Here is an 18,159-nt window from a genome sequence, read left to right on the forward strand (position 1 = left end):
GGACACCGCGGTAATGATGATCATCGTCATCATCATCATCGTCTCTGCGGCCAACAACCACTCATTTGCTTTTCAGCGAGGGAGCGCCGTGGCGTAAAAGCCACGTGATTGCAACCGCCCGATTCGTCGAACGCGCGTACGTGGTGAAACCGCATTTTCAGCACCTTGCAGCGGCCACTCAAATATCTCTATATATTGGCTCATTACGATTGAAAATTATCAATAAATATATTCAGATACGAAATTTTGTACGAATCGCTATATTGTGCACTCTTACCGTAGATTATAACAACGATAGAGAAATAATGATTTCATTCTTATTTCATTGAAGTAACAAACGTTATAATTTTCTCTAACGATATCACATAAAGTTTTTTATAAGAAAGAGGTATGTGCGCCGAACTCCCGCAAAGTGCGCCGCTACGCGTCCCGTATAATTTTGTTTACGGTGCACAAAATTGCTCCATACGCCGAGCAGTTTTCCGAAACAGCCCAGGGGACGAGAATCCCTGGCGCGGGCTAAACGGATTATTGAAATTCGAGTTAATTCGTTTACGCGTTTAAATGCGACAGCGAGCAGGCGCGTCATGCGATCGCATGCAGGGAGCGTCCGGCAAATCTTTCCCGGGCGTTGGCTTGCAAAAACAGTCGGTATACGTCCACGGTAATGGCGTTAGCGAGAATTTTAAAAAACACAGAGAAAAAAAAGAGAGAGAGAGAGAAAGAGGCATACCTTGATAATACACCGTGAAAGTCCGCGAGGGTGAAATAACGGGTGCCATTTCGAAAACGGCGCGTGGACGGCCGTCGGGGAACCTGGAAAAATTCGACACGAAAAATTCAGCGTCCACCAAACTAAAGAGTTAAAGAAAAATTTGATCAAGTTCGGAATCGTTATTCAGACTCCGTATCTTTTGTACATAGCAATTTTTTTTAATAGTATATTAAAATCTCTGTGTACTCTTGACGCAAAGTAAGGGAATTAATAGAATTCCTGTCGAAACGGTCAATTCGACGTTTGTTTCAGCTAGCTTTTAATTTCACAAAACGGAGTCGTGAACGTCGAGGCATTGAACGAAATGGCTAACGCGCCATTTCAAAGCGTTGACGAGCGCGTTGAAAAATCTGGGAAATCTCGAGCCCGAAAATTCCATCGAGCAAAAGGTGATGGGAGGGAGGGAGAGAGGGTTACTAGCGATGGTGCTCAACGCTGGACGGTTTATAGCCATTGTGCTTTCGCCCATGGCGCAATCAAAGCGAGAATCGAATGGCGGTCCGAGTGAGCGCAATTTCACAGGGCATGAAACACTGACTTCATTATCCGGTTGTTAATCCTACGCCATAGACTCCTCTCCTCTCGCTCGCACCACCTCCCGCTGCGATGTTAAATTCGAAATCGACGAGCTACGCGCCGATGTTAAAACTATATAGTTCGAGGTGTTTGTTGGCGCGGGATATGGTTCTCGTAATTTTATTGTTCAAGTGAACTCTCGAGACAAGTCAGTATAGGTATGCCCCGATTATGCACTAAATGACACGTTCGTAAAATTTAATTCTATCATAAAATATTTTACGCACTATCTTACACAAAATGAAATGGATAATTAAGCAGCTAATTGTAATTTTCGGGAAATGTATTCTTGTCATGTCCTCTCAAGATAATTTTACATAAACGACAAAGTTAAGTTCGTGAAATTTTATGACGGATAAAATAATGTTATCCCATATACTCGGAAACATTTTCGTCTCTTCGCTGAATCAAAAAATATGAATGCAGTATCAACGTGACTCGACGCGTATTCCTCTCGACCATTATCCATCCTCGACGACGACGTCGCCGCCGCCTTTAGGTTGCTGACCCGCGACGTGCGGAAAGGCCGGTTTTATTATTTACCAGGCTATCGTATCCCACGGCTTAAGCTCTACCCGTATACGCGCTTGTGAAAAATGCAAGCGCTGCGTTGCGCTCACAAATCCCCTGCGATCATTATACCGATTTACTCGCGAAGAGAGGGAAAATGAATGAGTGGAATGAATTCAGGAAATTCCGAACCTGAAAGTTCGACACTCTTTTCTTCTTTCTCCTCTCCTTTCTACTTTCCCTATATGTGTACTCCTCCCTGCCCTTCCGCGGCGGGCTGACCGCAAAGTCGCTGCACGCGAACGGCCGTTGAAGCGCGTTCCTTGAGAACGAAACAGCGTGCGTGTGACGGCGCGGCGACGCGGCGGCTCGTACGCGCCCGTTTCGTGCGTACCCCGGGTGAGAGGGCCGGTATGTAGGAAGTAATAAGCGGGGTGAATAGTGGCGTATCCATAATGCACAACGCCCGTTCCTCCCTCTCTATATTATGCGTTTCCCACCGTGCGCGCCCCGGACGCGCTCTACGATCTTTCGCTCCTTCTCTTTACTCGCTCGCGCGTCGGTTCGGCATTACGTCCCGACCTCTCCAACCATCGGGCCGCGCCACCCTTTCTCGCGCGTATTGCGTAAGACTGCACGTACTTACGCGCATTCATACGCGGCAGCCGGATTGACCGGGTCAATGCGCTCTCTCGGCTGCGCGCGAATGTTGACACGTCGCGTCGCCGCGTGACGATTCGCCGCGCCAGTATTCAACGACGGGTGTTTACATCTATATATACGCTTTGATATCGGTCGTACATTGGCCGACTTTCTTTGACATTTGTCAATTGCAGCTGCAGCGATAAAAAGATACAATAACGCGCGCGCGCGCTTCTCTATATATTACGTTCTATATTTATAAATGAAATATTTTAATATATAGAAAGAAAAAAACGCGAGAGAGCTCACATCTCTTCTCGATTAATTATAAAAGCAAGTTAACGTTTACTTTTGATAAAGGAAAAACATGATAGAATCGAAAAACGGTATAATATAAAGAATGGAAATATAAAATATTCGTTAGACGTTTTGTTTACGTACCGTCTGCGTGTGTGAGACGATAAAAAAAAATGATATAATATTAAAGGGTAAAGCCCGGTGAAGTATACATAGTTGAGACGACCGAGCGAGCTTCCTCCGGGGGTAACCCGCCGCTATTTGATCGCCATTAAATTATTCATTCGCACACTCCTCTTCTCGTGTCCTCCTGAAATGTCAGGAAGGTTCAAAGCCCGACGGCGGCGCGCACGGCGTACGAATAATAGAACATATAAATCGCATACCGGTTTCGCAAGCGCGCTCGCGCGCGCGCGTATTGAATTTCCGGCCTGTGTCTATTTGTAATCGCGCGCGGTACGGATGAAAAACTCATATAAGAAGTAGTTAGAGAGAATCGCGGAGACGAGAAAGCGAGGAGCTGTACGTGCGCTACGTGCGTTGCAGGACGAGAAAAATTTAATCAGCGCGCGCCGCGTTATCGCGCGATTATACATATAAATCATCGGGTACGGGGCATACATCACCGCTGTGACTCGTTGCCTTACGCACGTCCCGTATTCCCCGAGAGCACACGGGGCGCGAATGAACGACGCTTCCCGAGTGGAGGAGACAGAGGAAGAGGAGAAAGAGGAGGTGTGCAGGAAAGGACGTATTCAACGGAGAAAAAGGGAGGCTCGCCCGCGGTGCGAATAAACGACGTTTCGCGAGTGCACATAACGAAAGGAGGGAAGGAAGGACTGTTCGAATGGGAATAGAAAGAGAAAGAGAGTGAGAGACAGTTTAATGCGCATGTGACTCCTTTCGCATATGAGTGCGCGCTTCTTTTTTCCTTCTCGCTCTCCCTCCGCGCTTTCATATTTTCATCCGGCCGTTCACCACCGCCTACCCCTTTCCGTCGCGCAAAGGAGCCTCTGTAAAATCCTCTCATCTGAACGCTGCGTACGGTTCAGAGTCCGCGTAAGGACCCCCGTATGTGTTTCACCAGGTCAGGTCAACGACCCGTGCGCGCCCGGCGGGAGGGGAGCGGAGGCGGAGGGCTGGAAGAGTGGAAAAGGGGGCGAATGAAGGGAGGGAAACGCGGTCCTCCAGATATTGCGCGCCCTCCCGGTGAATGCACTACTCCTCTCCCTGTGCGCGATGCGACGTAAAAAAAAAAAAAAGAGAGAAAGAGAAACGCGCGCGCGCGTTTCGCCGCAGTTGGTGCGTCACGTGCGTGCGCGGAATCGCACTCGTTGCTGGGCTGCATTATTCAATGGTACATACGCTTCTGCCGGACCGAAGAAAAAGCGGCACGACGCACGCTTCCGCGCGCCGCGCCGCGCCGCGCCGGCACGAATGGGTTAGGCGGCGCGAGGTAATTATTCGTTCCTTGAAATCTGAATGCGAGGCGGGACGCGCAGTGTCCAACGTCGTTACGGTATTATTTATTTTACCCGCGTTTTCAACACGGGTCACGTATTAACGGCGAACGAGGCGGAACTTCGTTCCCCGCTTCAAGATCTGAATGTAGCGCGAAAAATGTGGAAGTCAAATTGGATAATGAACCGGTCTGAGATGCAAACGCTGAGAATGAAATCGTATTAAACGAGCGTAAGGAAAATGCATATATACGTATTTCATATCTCCATTCCCGCGTATATTAATATCTCATTATTTAATCGCGATTATAATCGTTTTGATCACCGACGCGTGAAGTCCTCGATAAATCTACCCCCATCAGCTGAAGTGGGTCTTATCAATCCCCGTTTTTAATTCGAACCCTCTGAGAAGCAAACAGGTGCATCTGCTGATAATCGTCACCACGCACACGTGATGAAATAGAGGTGCTACAGGAAATCGAGTTCTACTCTCCACAAATATCATAATCATAATTCACCTGCTGTACATATTATTAATAAATTACATCAAAAATTTTATCCGCGAGCGCACGGATTTCCTATCGCATGATCACAATATTTCTTTCGATCGATTTCTCTCAAAGTAGCTTACACATTCAGTGGAAACGTATTAATAGAATTGAGAGTTCGATATCAACACATCCTAATCTCTTAAGTTCAGGTTGTTTGTCCGGCCAGATGACTGATCGTTAGCGAATGTGTGTGTGTGTGTGTGTGTGTGTGTGTGTGTGTGTGTGTGTGTGTGCGTTTTACGTACATGCGCGTGTATAAGTTGCGAACGAGCCGACCGAGGTCCTTTTCATCCCTCTAAAGCGGCCGGATTGAACGCGGAGAACGACGCTTTTCGAAAACGGGACGCGTCGAGCGAGAGAACTCTCTCTCTCTCCGGTGCGACGTGAAAAGCAGCACGGTCAAAGAAAAAGAGGCAGAGTGGATTGGGTGGAAATACGAAGGAGTGGGACCCCGGTTTGAAGGCGTGGCGTGGGTGCCCGTGGGTGCCTGTGGGTGCCCTCTCGACGAATCACTTCACGAATTCTCGACTACATTCGCTTTCGTTCTGACTCACATTTCAAGCTTCCCACCGCGATGGCCCTACGGGAAAACGTGACACGACGGCGACGACCCCGGGCCGTCGCGTCGCCGAAAGGAAACGCGGATCTAATATTCCGCATACGTATATTCCTCGCGCTTCTACATGATTGGTACTGAATGAAGAACACCTTCCGACGGAATGCAATATGCGAGGGGCAACGCGAGTACATCCGGTAGCTTCAATTCGCGCATTTTACGTTTATTACGAATACATAGACGGATATCGAGAGAATGATTGTGCCCTTCCGAGCTTTAATATTGTTGGCCAGTATCGTGCACAAAGATAACTGTGTGCAGCGAAGAAGCTAAAATGGAAATGTCTGAATAATTGTGAATTGATTACATGCCTTACGCGCGCTAAAAGGGATATCTAATAATTTTTAGGTACAGGCAGGCGAGACCGTGCTCATACGACCCGAAACATACGGATAATTGGAATTCCTGATACATGTCGCGCTGATCGACGGCACCGTAATGCAGAGAAAGCGAAATGTGCGAGCGTGGAATTGCGGTGTTCCATTAGCGAGCGTTTTATTTACTGCCCTAATACGCGATAATCACGCGTGTATGCGTCAAGCTGAAATGGTTATATAAGCCCGTGTACTGAAAGCACATTAGTGCGCGTTTAATACGTCGAAAAATGTAGAACGAAATCTCTGGCGAAAGAAAAAGGGAGCGACTCTCCGCATGGGAGTACTTTCGGGAGGTAATTAACAGTTTAAAGTGCTCCTGTATAAAAAACTGAGATTATTAAAACAGTTTCAATATTAACATTAATTATTATACGTCGTTGCGTCGATATAGTCATTACATGACATTCGTAATCGCCTGTTTTATATAAGATTGAAGTAATTATTCAAATTAACGCGCGTAATTAAGACTAATGTATATCTAATCCGTTAGGATTATCGCAAGAACCGGTTGTTTTCCGTAACGTACATACATATCCATACATTTATGTATGTATGTATGTATGTATGTATATATGTATATATGTATATGTATATATATATATATATATATATACATATCCGCCGTTTCGACGAGAACAATTCTTAAACCGTGGCGAGCTCGTCGACGACATCTTTCACGACGTGACGAGCAATAAATCGACGTGGAAAAAAGGAACGTTTTACTAGGTTGATACGAGGCTGGTGAACCGGTTTCGGGCTCCGTTTAATGCAGATGCGCCGGGACCCCCTACGAAATCTTGTAATGAAACGATTTAGACGCGGAATCTACACCTAAATCGAGTGCGTGGCGAGCTTTCTTTCGCGCGACCGGTAGAAATAAAGACTGATCCTCTCCTCCGGAAGAACGTCACGAGCCTTTTCAAGTTCGTGCAGCGACATTGTTGACAGCTCGGCGCAATCATAAGGGAACGGTAATATCGCAGCCCCCTAGAGCTCAGCTGTCGAGTCGCTGTCTCGCAATGGCTAGCTGGAATACTAACGAGCAAACTATAGGAATAGATAAACATGATGTGTGGACCAGTGGACGTTAGAAAAAAGTAACAAGTCTAATTTTGCGATACTTTCCGTTCGAGCTAAATAAATCATGCAATATATTTCTCTAATTTTAAAACCCCGATAATCGTGTTCGTCGTAAGAAAGTCGTACGAAAAAAGAGCGGCGAGCGGAATCTTCAAGATTACGGTTGTCGCTTAATAATACCACTCATATGCCATGTCAGAACTTTCCACGAGTATTCGGAGAGGGACGGAATGATCGTTTGCGTTTCTGCCGGCGTGACAAATCGCGAGCCGCGGTATCGTTTCGCGGCGACAACGCAACTATTCCATTAAAATTCGCAGCGGTGGCGGCGGCGAACGATAACGACGCCGGAGGTATAGCCGAGTCGCACTCCGTCGCGGCGTCATTGTCGTCGTCGCCGTCGCCATGGTCGTCGTCGTCGTCGTCGTCGTCGTCGTCGTCGTCGTCATCGGCGGCGGCGCCGACTAAGCGTGCACGCGAAAGTTTCGTCCCCGTCGCGATGCGCGACGTGACACGTCGCGGCGCTGCTTCAACCGTCGTCGGCGAGATTATATGCGGAATCCGTACCTCGACGATAAACGGGTTTCTATAGGCTCGTGCGAAATACCGGGTGGCTTGACAAGAGCAATTTATCATGCTCGATCTGTATTTGCATACGTCGTCGGAGAGAGAGCCCCGTCGCTCATGCCCGCCGCGACATCACATAGTCGAGTGCCTTTTGAAATTTGCGTGTTTGCGAATACGAGGAGGAGGCCGCTCTCTGTCTCTCTCATTCTCTTTCACGCCCGTTCCCTCCCGCCCCTTCCCTCGTACACACGCACGCCGCGGCGATCGCCCTCTGAACTCACGGCGAACACCCTCCCTCCTTTCTCTCGCTCCGCAGCTCATCGCTTCAAACGTCCCCGGCGAATGTGCCTGCACGGAGGAGCTTCTGTTCGAGACAAACGATGCGCGAGATATGAATTCGTGCGCGGGACTTAACTGATCGTTTTCGAGGGAACCCACCGCGCCCGATCCGCCGCGTCGGTAATTCGCGGGGGCCGCCGGACGCCCTGAAAGAGGTCCATCTATATTCTATAGCGTCCGTCTGCGGTGCCGATGAGAACGCCCGACGACCCGTAAATTCAGTTACGCGATAGGTGCCGTATTTGATTCTCATCAGACGCATTTATCCGTATCCCTCGTTCGCGCGGCTGGAAGCGATGAACGAGCGATGAACCAACGTTGGAAAACGATGGACAGGACGGGCTAACTTGGGTAGATCATATCGGGACTATATTTCACATTTCCGTTTACACCCGAGAGATCTTAAGCCCCTTTCTATACCTTCTCTCTGGTCGACGCGACCAGAACGTCCAGTTTTCACTCGGTTCAGAATGAGCTCGGAGGCTCTAAGGGCCCAGCGGTCACGCCTCTTCCCAAACGGCCGCCAGGCGCAATCCTCGATACAGATAAGTCATGTCCGTCATTTTTCAACACGCGCGCTCGCGCGATTCCCCCGGACGCTCTTCCCTCTTTCAACGGTCGCACCGGCCAATATCGGACGGGCGAGCGCGCACGGTGACGATTTCTCATCGGCCGCATCGCCGGACTTTTCCAGCGGCGCGAGTTTTATCTCGCGCTTCCACCCTTAATTTGATTAATCGACGAGGATCTTGACCCTCCACGCCGGCATTAATCACCGGTCCGGTCGTATGCATACATGGCCGCGGCATTAGGAGCGCCACACTCGGGAGACGCGGACGCGGACGGTCTCGCCATTTGTTAGAACCGCTTGTTTAGAGAGAAGCTTTACACACTCGACCGGCTCTTCCGCCTCGGCGCGCAGATATTAATGGCGGATTAATTCGGCGGAGGTACACGTCCTCGATGTTACGTGAGAGACTCCGTACAAGTTGGACTCGCGGTGTCTCCCATCACCTGCCCAATATTTTCTCGTCAATAATTACATTTCACTTTCCTCTTTTAGAGGGGGCCTATTTTATTTTACAAGATCAGGAAAGATATGATCAATCGGAAAGGACGCGAATTTTGAGGTAGAAATTTGAGCAAATGTATAAATGTGCATTGTTAATCCGGATGCGTGAGTCATTTTATCGACATTGAGATCACATCATTTTTTTGCACGGTTTTTAAATATTTTTACATAAGCAACGTTTATGCCCTCTTTTACAAGGGCCTATTTTATTTTACAAGATCAGGAAAAATATAATCAATCGGAAAGGACGCGAATTTTGAGATAGAAATTTGAGCAAATGTATAAATGTGCATTGTTAATCCGGATACGTGAGTCATTTTATCGACATTGAGATCACATCATTTTTTTGCACGGTTTTTAAATATTTTTACATAAGCAACGTTTATGCAATTTCAACAAAAATAAACACAATTTTTAATTTTTTTACATTGGAAATGAATAATAAATGAAATACGTATTTTTTAATTTCTTACATTGGAAATGAACAATAAATTAAATACGCATATATCATTGATTTTGCTTAGAAAATTTTTTTCGCGTACCTATTAATTTTTACTGGCATCGAGACGATTTTATACTACTCGTTTTATACTAATGCACACAGTAATGTCAGCGCGACACGGCCACCTGCAAGAGCAGCAGGCGGGCAAAAACGGCCGATTAGAAAAGACTCGCTATTGCGAGGCGCTAAACGTTCGCCCTGATTTCGAGTCGGTGGCAGACCCCTGCTGCCGGAGGGGCGCAGGTCTTGATTTACTAGCTGTTTATACCCTTTCCAACCCCTGGGGCCTGCATTATAACCGTATTTATACTAATAGCCTCGCCCAGAGTTGCGCTAGGTTCACAGGTCTACGTGTGATTTACTGACAATGTTGTCGCTATTAAACGCGACGGTAAGAAAAATAAAAAAGCAGCACAATAGCCGTGTGTACGCGGGCCAAAGGGTGGCGACAATAAGCGTTCGGCTATTACCTGTCAGCCACGTAAGATTATGACTTCCGTCTCAAAGAACATCGAAAGGAGGAGAAGCTTTTGGAAGTGTCGAAATATACGTTCCAAGGCAGCTATATAGGTGTTGATAGAAATTAAACTACGTCCGTTCAAATATCGTATATCACTGTCCGTAGAAAAAGAAAAACTCGCAATCGTCTGAGCAATAAACGTAAATAAATCGAGACTATCTATGCAAATCCATATAAAAATATCTTCATGAAAATACCCTTCTTCAATACGTTTGACATAAAATCGACCTAAAATCGACCCTTATATTCATATCCCGTCCAAGCGATATCTGTCTGCACGCATAATTAGAAATTAACTTACGATCGAAACTGTTTGGGCGGTATACAGAAGATATAATCTCCTCGAATAAATTCGCGACGCTTTGTCAACAAGGCGGCGAAAGATTGAGCTATTCCTCTACAGGATCGATAAATCAGAAAGTTCTGGAGGATGTCATCCTGTATAGATATAGAGAGAACGGTCGAGCGCGCGGTACGAGCGATACGAGCGGATGGATGGAAGGAAGGAAGGAAGGAAGGAGGAAGGAGGAGGCCGTGGCGGCGCAGGGATCTCTCCAGTAACAGGATGTAATTATGATCGGTGAGATACGTCACGCATAACCCCCGTATTGACGTCCACAAATCACGGCTGCACGGCCGGCCATGCGGTATCTCGCGCCACTCGGGGGACTACGATCCTCAAACTCAGACGGCCTAACGCGACACTAAATCCAGAATTATGTACGCCGCCGCGCGTGTAGACATCGACGTGGACGCGCGGGATCTCCCGAGGATTCGCCGTGTCAAACGTGGGAAATGTGACGCTCGCGAAATTAGCACTTAAGGCGCACTCGTGAGATACTATCACCTGCCCGGACGAGACCGGAATGCGCGATATACCGGAGTGGCGGAGTGCGCTGCAGCACGTGTATATGCACGCAGATTGTGTACGACTATTTGCCTTTCAACTTTTCGAGATATTCTCGCATGCAAGACGCAAGACCGTTTACGGGACACCGTTTCACGCTACTTGCCGTTGTAGATGATGAATATGCAGGAAATTGTGGAATGATAACAGCAACATGTATACATACGTGTGCACAGGCACATTTTATTACATTACATTATTTATTACACAATATTTTATTACAATAAAAAGAAGGAGAATGAATCTTGTTGAGCCGACAGCAGCAGTGCTCATTCAACAAAATTGTACTTTCGTAATCAGGCTGTTTTCGATTTCTTATAAGAAGTATAAAAATTGAAAAAAAATAACAAGTTTATCGTGCCATTAAGAAATGTCATGGCACTAAAATATTTCGCACTCTTATTGCCGCAGCTAGGTCTAAAACCTACCAAACTGATTGCCGTCAGGAATAGAATATGTGCCTGTTGTAAAAAGAGTAATATTTAATATCGACAAATAAATCGAGCAATTAGATTAAGCGTTTACCATTTGTATTCTAGTAATCCACTTCTTGAATGGTACAAGTCTTCGTTGTAAATTGGGAAAAGTGCTCAGAAAATAATAAGAATACATTACAACATGTACAAAACAATTGAGCAACGTGGTAACCATGAGGTGACTATGAATCCAATATTTGAGCGTGACCCACACGTAGAGAACCGTGGAAAGATGATGATATACGTGTAAAAAGGAGATCTGATTGTTTTTCTTTCTCAAAACAAATACTATAGTTTCAGTGTAATCTATTATTTTAAGTATTAGTAGCCCCAAGAAAATTTGAAGTACCTGCAACAAGAAAATTAAATCTATCTACATTTGCAAAGTCGTCATGTCAATTGCATAATTTTTCCAGAGTTATATCTATTCTTTAAATTCGCGCGTTCAATTTATCTGTTTACTACGTGTATCGTATGTAAGTAACAATTATTTATTATGTAATTCCCAAACATTTAACTAATTTAAACCAGAAACTAGAGGAAATAAAGGCTAATAAACGAGCAAAGAGTTGTAATATAATTATATATATTATATAATATATTATATAATTTTATATAATGATATAATTATATAATTTTTTCGATAAAATTAAAGCGAAACGTTTCGACTTTATACTAACAAGTCTTCTTCAGTTGCAAAACACAAAATTTTTGATAAAGGACGTTGACCAGAGATCTCACCAGTTGCCAAAAAGAGATCGTTTTTTGTGTTTATGACTGAAGAAGACTTGTTAGTATAAAGTCGAAACGTTTCACTTTAATCTTATCGGATAAAATTCTAGATATGATAATACGGTCATCTTTTTGATAACTGGTGAGATCTCCTCTGGTTAACGCCAAAAGAGAACCTCATTGGAATGGAATCTGCACGAGTCTAGATTGGTTGTCGACACCCAATAATCGAATCCAACTACCAAAGATTGTCAAAAGAAAAAATGAGCAACGATGGCTTCAGACAACGATCTTAAGTTTCAATCTTGGACACCATAACTCATACCAGAAAAGAAACATTGTATTCTCCGACTAAGATTAATGTAGTTAATTATAATTTGAAATTTTGTATTTGCGGCTGAAGAAGATTTATTGTTAATAAAGTCAAAACGTTTCGCCTTAATTTTATCGAATAAAATTATATAATTATATTACAATATCTTCGTTTACTCGTTTATTGGCCTTTATTTCCTCTAGTTTCTGGTTTATTCTAAAATATGAGCCAATATATAATTTATACTAATTTATATCCGGCCTTCTTATCTTTAGCAATTTAAATTAATGTACCTTTTCAGAATTGCTGCCCACCATTTCATCGAATGATTCGCAATATTTCCACAAAACAGCAATTGGTCTACCATATATATAAATGTTGGACACTAGCCAAAAATTTGCAATAATTTGAAAAATATTATAAAACTGCATGAACGTTTTCAACGAGTACGGTTGTCTGTTTTTCATAAATTGCGGGCCAATGAAGTAGACGAAGCTCAGATAGGCTAGCGATAGAAAAATCATTGTCATCGGCGAGAATATCAATGACCACTTTATTATTCCTGCATCTGGGAAATCTATATAATAATTTTGAGGGAAAATGATAAGAGATTTTAGTAAGTTCCTTCTAAAGAATTTTTTTAAATTCTTTTGACATATATATTTAGTACTTACTAGCCATTTCTGAAGTATAATGATTAATTTCCAATTGAGCCATAATTTCACTTTAGCAAATGTGTTTCACCTACGACTGCTCGAGTCAGACTAAGCGGTAGCAAAGAGAAGCCGCAACTTTAAAACTACCTACGTTATGTGTAGGCATATGTACATATTCATGGCTGTGACGTAACATGTGAGGAAAAAAAGATATTTCTTAGTGTTTTTTTTATCTTGAACGATTATGACAGATTTATTAGAACCGTTGTAGCCCGACTGGTACAACAGTTAATATTCTAATAATATTTGTCGCAATTTATCATTGCATGACAAAAAACTATACAATAATAGTTGCAAATTTGCAGAATTATCAATTGCGCATCGTCTTTCGAAAGAAGAAGCGGAGGAGGAAGAAAGATGAATTGCGGATGCATCCGGGGAGAGGAAAGTTTCCAGATGATCTTTCGAAAGATCATGCAATTAGCAATTCTACAAGTTTATAATAATTATCATGTAACTTGTTGCCAATGCGATGATAAATTACGGTAAATATTATTAGAACTGTTGTAGCAATCGAGCTGCAACAATTCTAATAATACTTAATCGGACTACACACAACGACATCATAATTGTGCATCGTGTTGAAGTGCAGCAATAAATAATCTTGCATTTAAATGTATTTTTATAATTTCCAAAATCATAGAATTTAAATTTTTAATCAAGAATTTTAAATCAAGAATTAAATCAAGAGATGAATCATCGATGTAAAATTCATGCAACATATTCATACACGTTTAAATACCAATAAGAAAATAAATAGCAAGAAAAAAATTGTTTAAATGTTTAATAAAGAAATTAAAAATAGTGAAAATTAAACATTATGCATATGAATATAAAAAAAAATATGTTTTTAATATTGAGAATTAATATTAATTGAAAATATCTCATTTCGCCGACATATAGAATTATGCAAATGTTGACGTAATAAAAAAGAAACATGAATATTTACGCTGATTGACCTTATTCAAAGAAGGAAAATAAGGATGAATCCTTCAAACACACAAATATAGAGAAGACTTATAGAAATAAAAGTTTAGAAATAAAATTTTCAATTAGTTTATCATACAAATTATCGTGCTGTCGTAGAATTCTATATTTAAATTCAATTAAATAAGTAACTTATTAATATTAAAGGTTAAAGAAGCATTAAAGCCTTAGCTTAGATGTTCGTGCTATGTTTTTTATTTAATTTATTTATCAATATTACGTACGTTTCGATCCCTGTCGGGTCCCCTTCAGCGCGTATAATAGTTAATATACAATTATCATTTTTCTCCTGTCTGCATTACTACTATATGGTTCGATAAACTAATTATTACATTTCTATCGACCTATATTTCGCATTATTCTATTAGTTTCTATTAAGATGTGCCGTTCTTACGAGTACATTATGTCTTTTTTCTTATGTCCGTACTTTTAACTCGTTGTACAAAAGGTTGACTAACCACATTCAGTTAACAGCGTCAAGCACACATCTAATATATAAAAAGACTTGTATAATACCATGTGCCAATCCGAATTGTGAATACACACTTGCTGATAATCGTGACACTTCAGAAAAATTGTTACGGTGACAATCTCATAACTTCATTTTATCACATGGACATACACGAAACAATCAGAAACTAAATGACACCGAAGTGGACATGGTCAGTCAACCCTTTGTACAACGAGTTAAAAATACGGACATGAGAAAAAAGACATAATGTAAAAACGACACATCTTAATAGGAACTAATAGAATAATGCGAAATATAAGTCGATAGAAATGTAATAACACAAATCATACAATAATAATGCAGACAGGAAAATAATGATAACTGTATATTAACTATTATACGTGCTGAAGAGGACCCGATAGGGGTCGAAATGTACGTAATATTGATAAATAAATTAAATAAAAAACATAGCACGAATATCTAGCTAAGATTTTAATGCTCCTTTAACTTTTAATATATTTATATTACATGTACATAAGTACTAAATAACTCATATATTAACTTATTTAGGCTTGCTAATATTTAAATGTCGCGCAGATATGATAAAACTGAGGCTAGCCTTGATCTTGTATTATAATTTATGCGTGATTTTCCATGTCGCCTCATCGCGTAGCGCCCGCCACCCAGAACGCAATACTGCAATGCTGCGGCGTCGTTCGCAGACGCGAGCGGTCGAATCGTCGCGGATAATTGCATTTGCGTGATGCGTCGGTGCAGCGCGAATGTGTCTCGCTGGCCCATAGACTTATAAGATAGACTGCGCGGCCCTTTGTTCTCGGTGAAGCAGAAATTGAAAGCGAGAGGCTACACGCCACACTTCTCTTGTCCTTATTCAATCGTTGGTGGGGAGAAGAAAAGAGGGGAGACCCGCGCCGCGCCGGCCGCCGTCAGCCGTGCCGGACAAGGACAAGAGAAGTGTGGCGTGTAGCCCTCTCGCTTTCGATTTCTGCTTCACCGAGAACAAAGGGCCGCGCAGTCTATCTTATAAGTCTATGCGCTGGCCGTAGGCGCCACGAAGCATCCGGAGGCTGTCCGGGACTTCCGCCTCGCCGGATGCACCCGCGGCTCTACTCGCCCTTCTAGCCCTCCCCCTTCACCCCCCCCCCACCGCTTCCACGAGTCCCTTTAAACTCCCTTCGATAATGCCGCGTTCCTATGCGGCCCCGGCCATTAACTGCGATATAGCGGACGATCACGTGACGTAACCGTGGGTAACATCAAAGCCAAAGGCATAGTTGCACCCCAGGGACGGCCTATGACGTTAGCCTATCTCGCTGCAGCTCGCTGCCTGCAACTGCACCGCCTCGAGGCGTCGTCGACGTTACCGTCCGTCGTTCTGGTGCACGGTTAGCCAGGAATTTCGGCTTTAATGCTTAACCACTTTCGAGATTGTCGAGGCTAACACGTGTGCGCGTAGTTGCCGTGGCTGCAAATTATTCAGTCAACACGTCCCTCCGTACAGAGGACTCGCTTTTGCACGAAAGATGCAATTAGCGTTATGGTTGTTGAGCATTAAATAATGCAAAACAACTATAATGTCCATGATCAATCGATTGACTAATTTCTCTTCTTTCGGTAGAACGCATATAAATATTATTAAGGCCGCCACAATCCTGCCAGATGTCGAAAAAATAAAATTGTATTGTATATTACGCGATGTGCATCTCACGAGCGAACTTCAACGTACGAGCGGAAGCCAGCAAGTCTCTAACCAGAAAGGAAGTACAATTGATATAGTCCGGAACCTACAATCAGGCGTCCGCACGAAGGAAGTAGCGAAGAAATAGAGAGACGGTCTCACATGCTACTTACATGCTCCACGCTAGCTTCCTTCCTACCATCCCTTTCCTGCCTCCGTTGCGAACGACGAAAAAGTTTCACGGTATTTAAGCAAGTTGTGCACAAAATAGTAACGAACCGTCAACCATATGTCGCCCGCCGCACAATGTAAAACCGCCCTGCGGGACTTGATAATCGCTCTTGTCCCAATTTGTTCCGTTCTGATTGCTCACGGGACTGACCTGGGATAACCATTACTTACACGGTTCACTTGCTCTATATATTGTACGTCTACGACATACTTATTTTCTTAGGGCTTCTAAAGGGTGAATAGGAAAGACAAACGAAATACTTCGGAATCTTGTAACTTTCAATTTCACGTAACAATTTTTTTTTCTTTTATGATAAGATAAACAAAATTTATAATTTACATAAAGATTTTGCCTCTCATTAAATTGCATTTACTTTTCGAAAAACTTTCAAATAATGCTTTTATTTTCTCGAGGAAAAAAAATAGAGGTATACTTATGTGTAACATTATTATTACAAAAGTATAGAGCTGTTCGTATAATGAAGTGCTTGCGTATGCAATGTTTACGGTTGTGCAAGTACAATCACTAATGGAGAAGAGGTTGAAGAGACAGATAAAGAATTCCTGAACAAGTGCAAAGAAGCGGGGGAAAAATAGGGAACATGCAGGAAAGGAGGAAGCGGTATACGAGCGCGAGCGAGCGTTTTCGCGACAATAGACAGGATGTGCGAAGGGTTACCATTGCAAATCACAATAGCGACCGCAAAACGCGAATGACAGGTTGAATAGACGTGGCTAGAGAAGCGAGTCTTGACGGTAACCTATTATTACCGGGATCTCTTTTATACGGGCTATTCTGTGGGAAAACTACGCTCCTTAAGAACGGTTTTTAATTCATCGATGGAATAGAAAAAAAATACCGTATCCTCGTCGTTCGTAGATTTTATTTTATTTTATTTTTTTTAGATTTCCTACATTTAATAAATACAAATATACAATACGCACAACGATAACTGTAGGTGCTATAAGATCATGCGACATAATGTAAAAACACTGCATATGTAAAAAAAAATAGGATATAATAATGTGAACCAATTATTAGTATATAATAAAAATTTAATATAATTAATTAAAAGATAGGCCAAAGAGAAATCATTAGATATATGTATAATAGTTTATTATTTCATCTATAATTTTAAATCTATAAATTTTAAATAGAACGCGTCGTATATAGATTTATATTGTTCTGAATAAGATGCGTACAAAAAAAAAGTAAAATTGTTGAATGATCTTCCTGTCAAACAATTAGGTATTCAAAATTTTTTTTAGCGTGACGTTAAATTCATGTTTGCATGTGATTTTGTCGAAAGTTCCAAACGTTTAAGAATACATCTATTAATAATACATCATTATAGTTATTTTACTAGAACATTTTTTCTTTATATAAAAACGTATATTAAAATTGTTTTAGCTATTTAACTAAATTCTAGAACCATTTTTATATAAATTAAATAACACAATCTGAGAGCTTCGATAATTACAGTATAAAGAGTTACAAGCTTGCATGCGATGATATCAGGTCTATTTAATATGAGATGTGTTCTGGTCGGTGTTTCGTAACGTTAACTGAAATGGAATCTTTGTGAAATGGATTTTGTCAAATACTAATCAATGTTAATTGTGTTTATTAAAGACCATCTTAAAACAACATTGCTGGTTAAAATTGTGTTATTTAATTTATATAAAAATGGTTCTAGCTTCTATTAATAAATATCTAAAACAATTTATATGCTATACGTTTTTATATAAAGAAAAATGTTTTA

At 42.4% G+C, this 18,159-nt stretch overlaps 1 protein-coding gene across 1 annotated transcript; it reads right to left on the minus strand.

Annotated features, from left to right (window-relative positions):
• Positions 1–10,946: 10,946 nt before the first annotated feature.
• Positions 10,947–13,107, minus strand: LOC105451519 (elongation of very long chain fatty acids protein 4-like). Its single transcript, XM_011692014.1, has 4 exons — positions 12,987–13,107; positions 12,606–12,889; positions 11,317–11,616; positions 10,947–11,252 (listed from the first exon to the last, which is right to left on the minus strand). The coding sequence occupies exons 1-4, from the start codon at positions 13,027–13,029 to the stop codon at positions 11,088–11,090; spliced, it is 792 nt and encodes a 263-aa protein (XP_011690316.1). The 5' UTR covers positions 13,030–13,107; the 3' UTR covers positions 10,947–11,087.
• Between the last annotated feature and the right edge of the window lie 5,052 nt (positions 13,108–18,159).

The sequence above is a fragment of the Wasmannia auropunctata genome, unplaced genomic scaffold, assembly GCF_000956235.1.
Source record: "Wasmannia auropunctata unplaced genomic scaffold, wasmannia.A_1.0 LD336050.1, whole genome shotgun sequence".
Taxonomy (NCBI): Eukaryota; Metazoa; Arthropoda; class Insecta; order Hymenoptera; family Formicidae; genus Wasmannia; species Wasmannia auropunctata.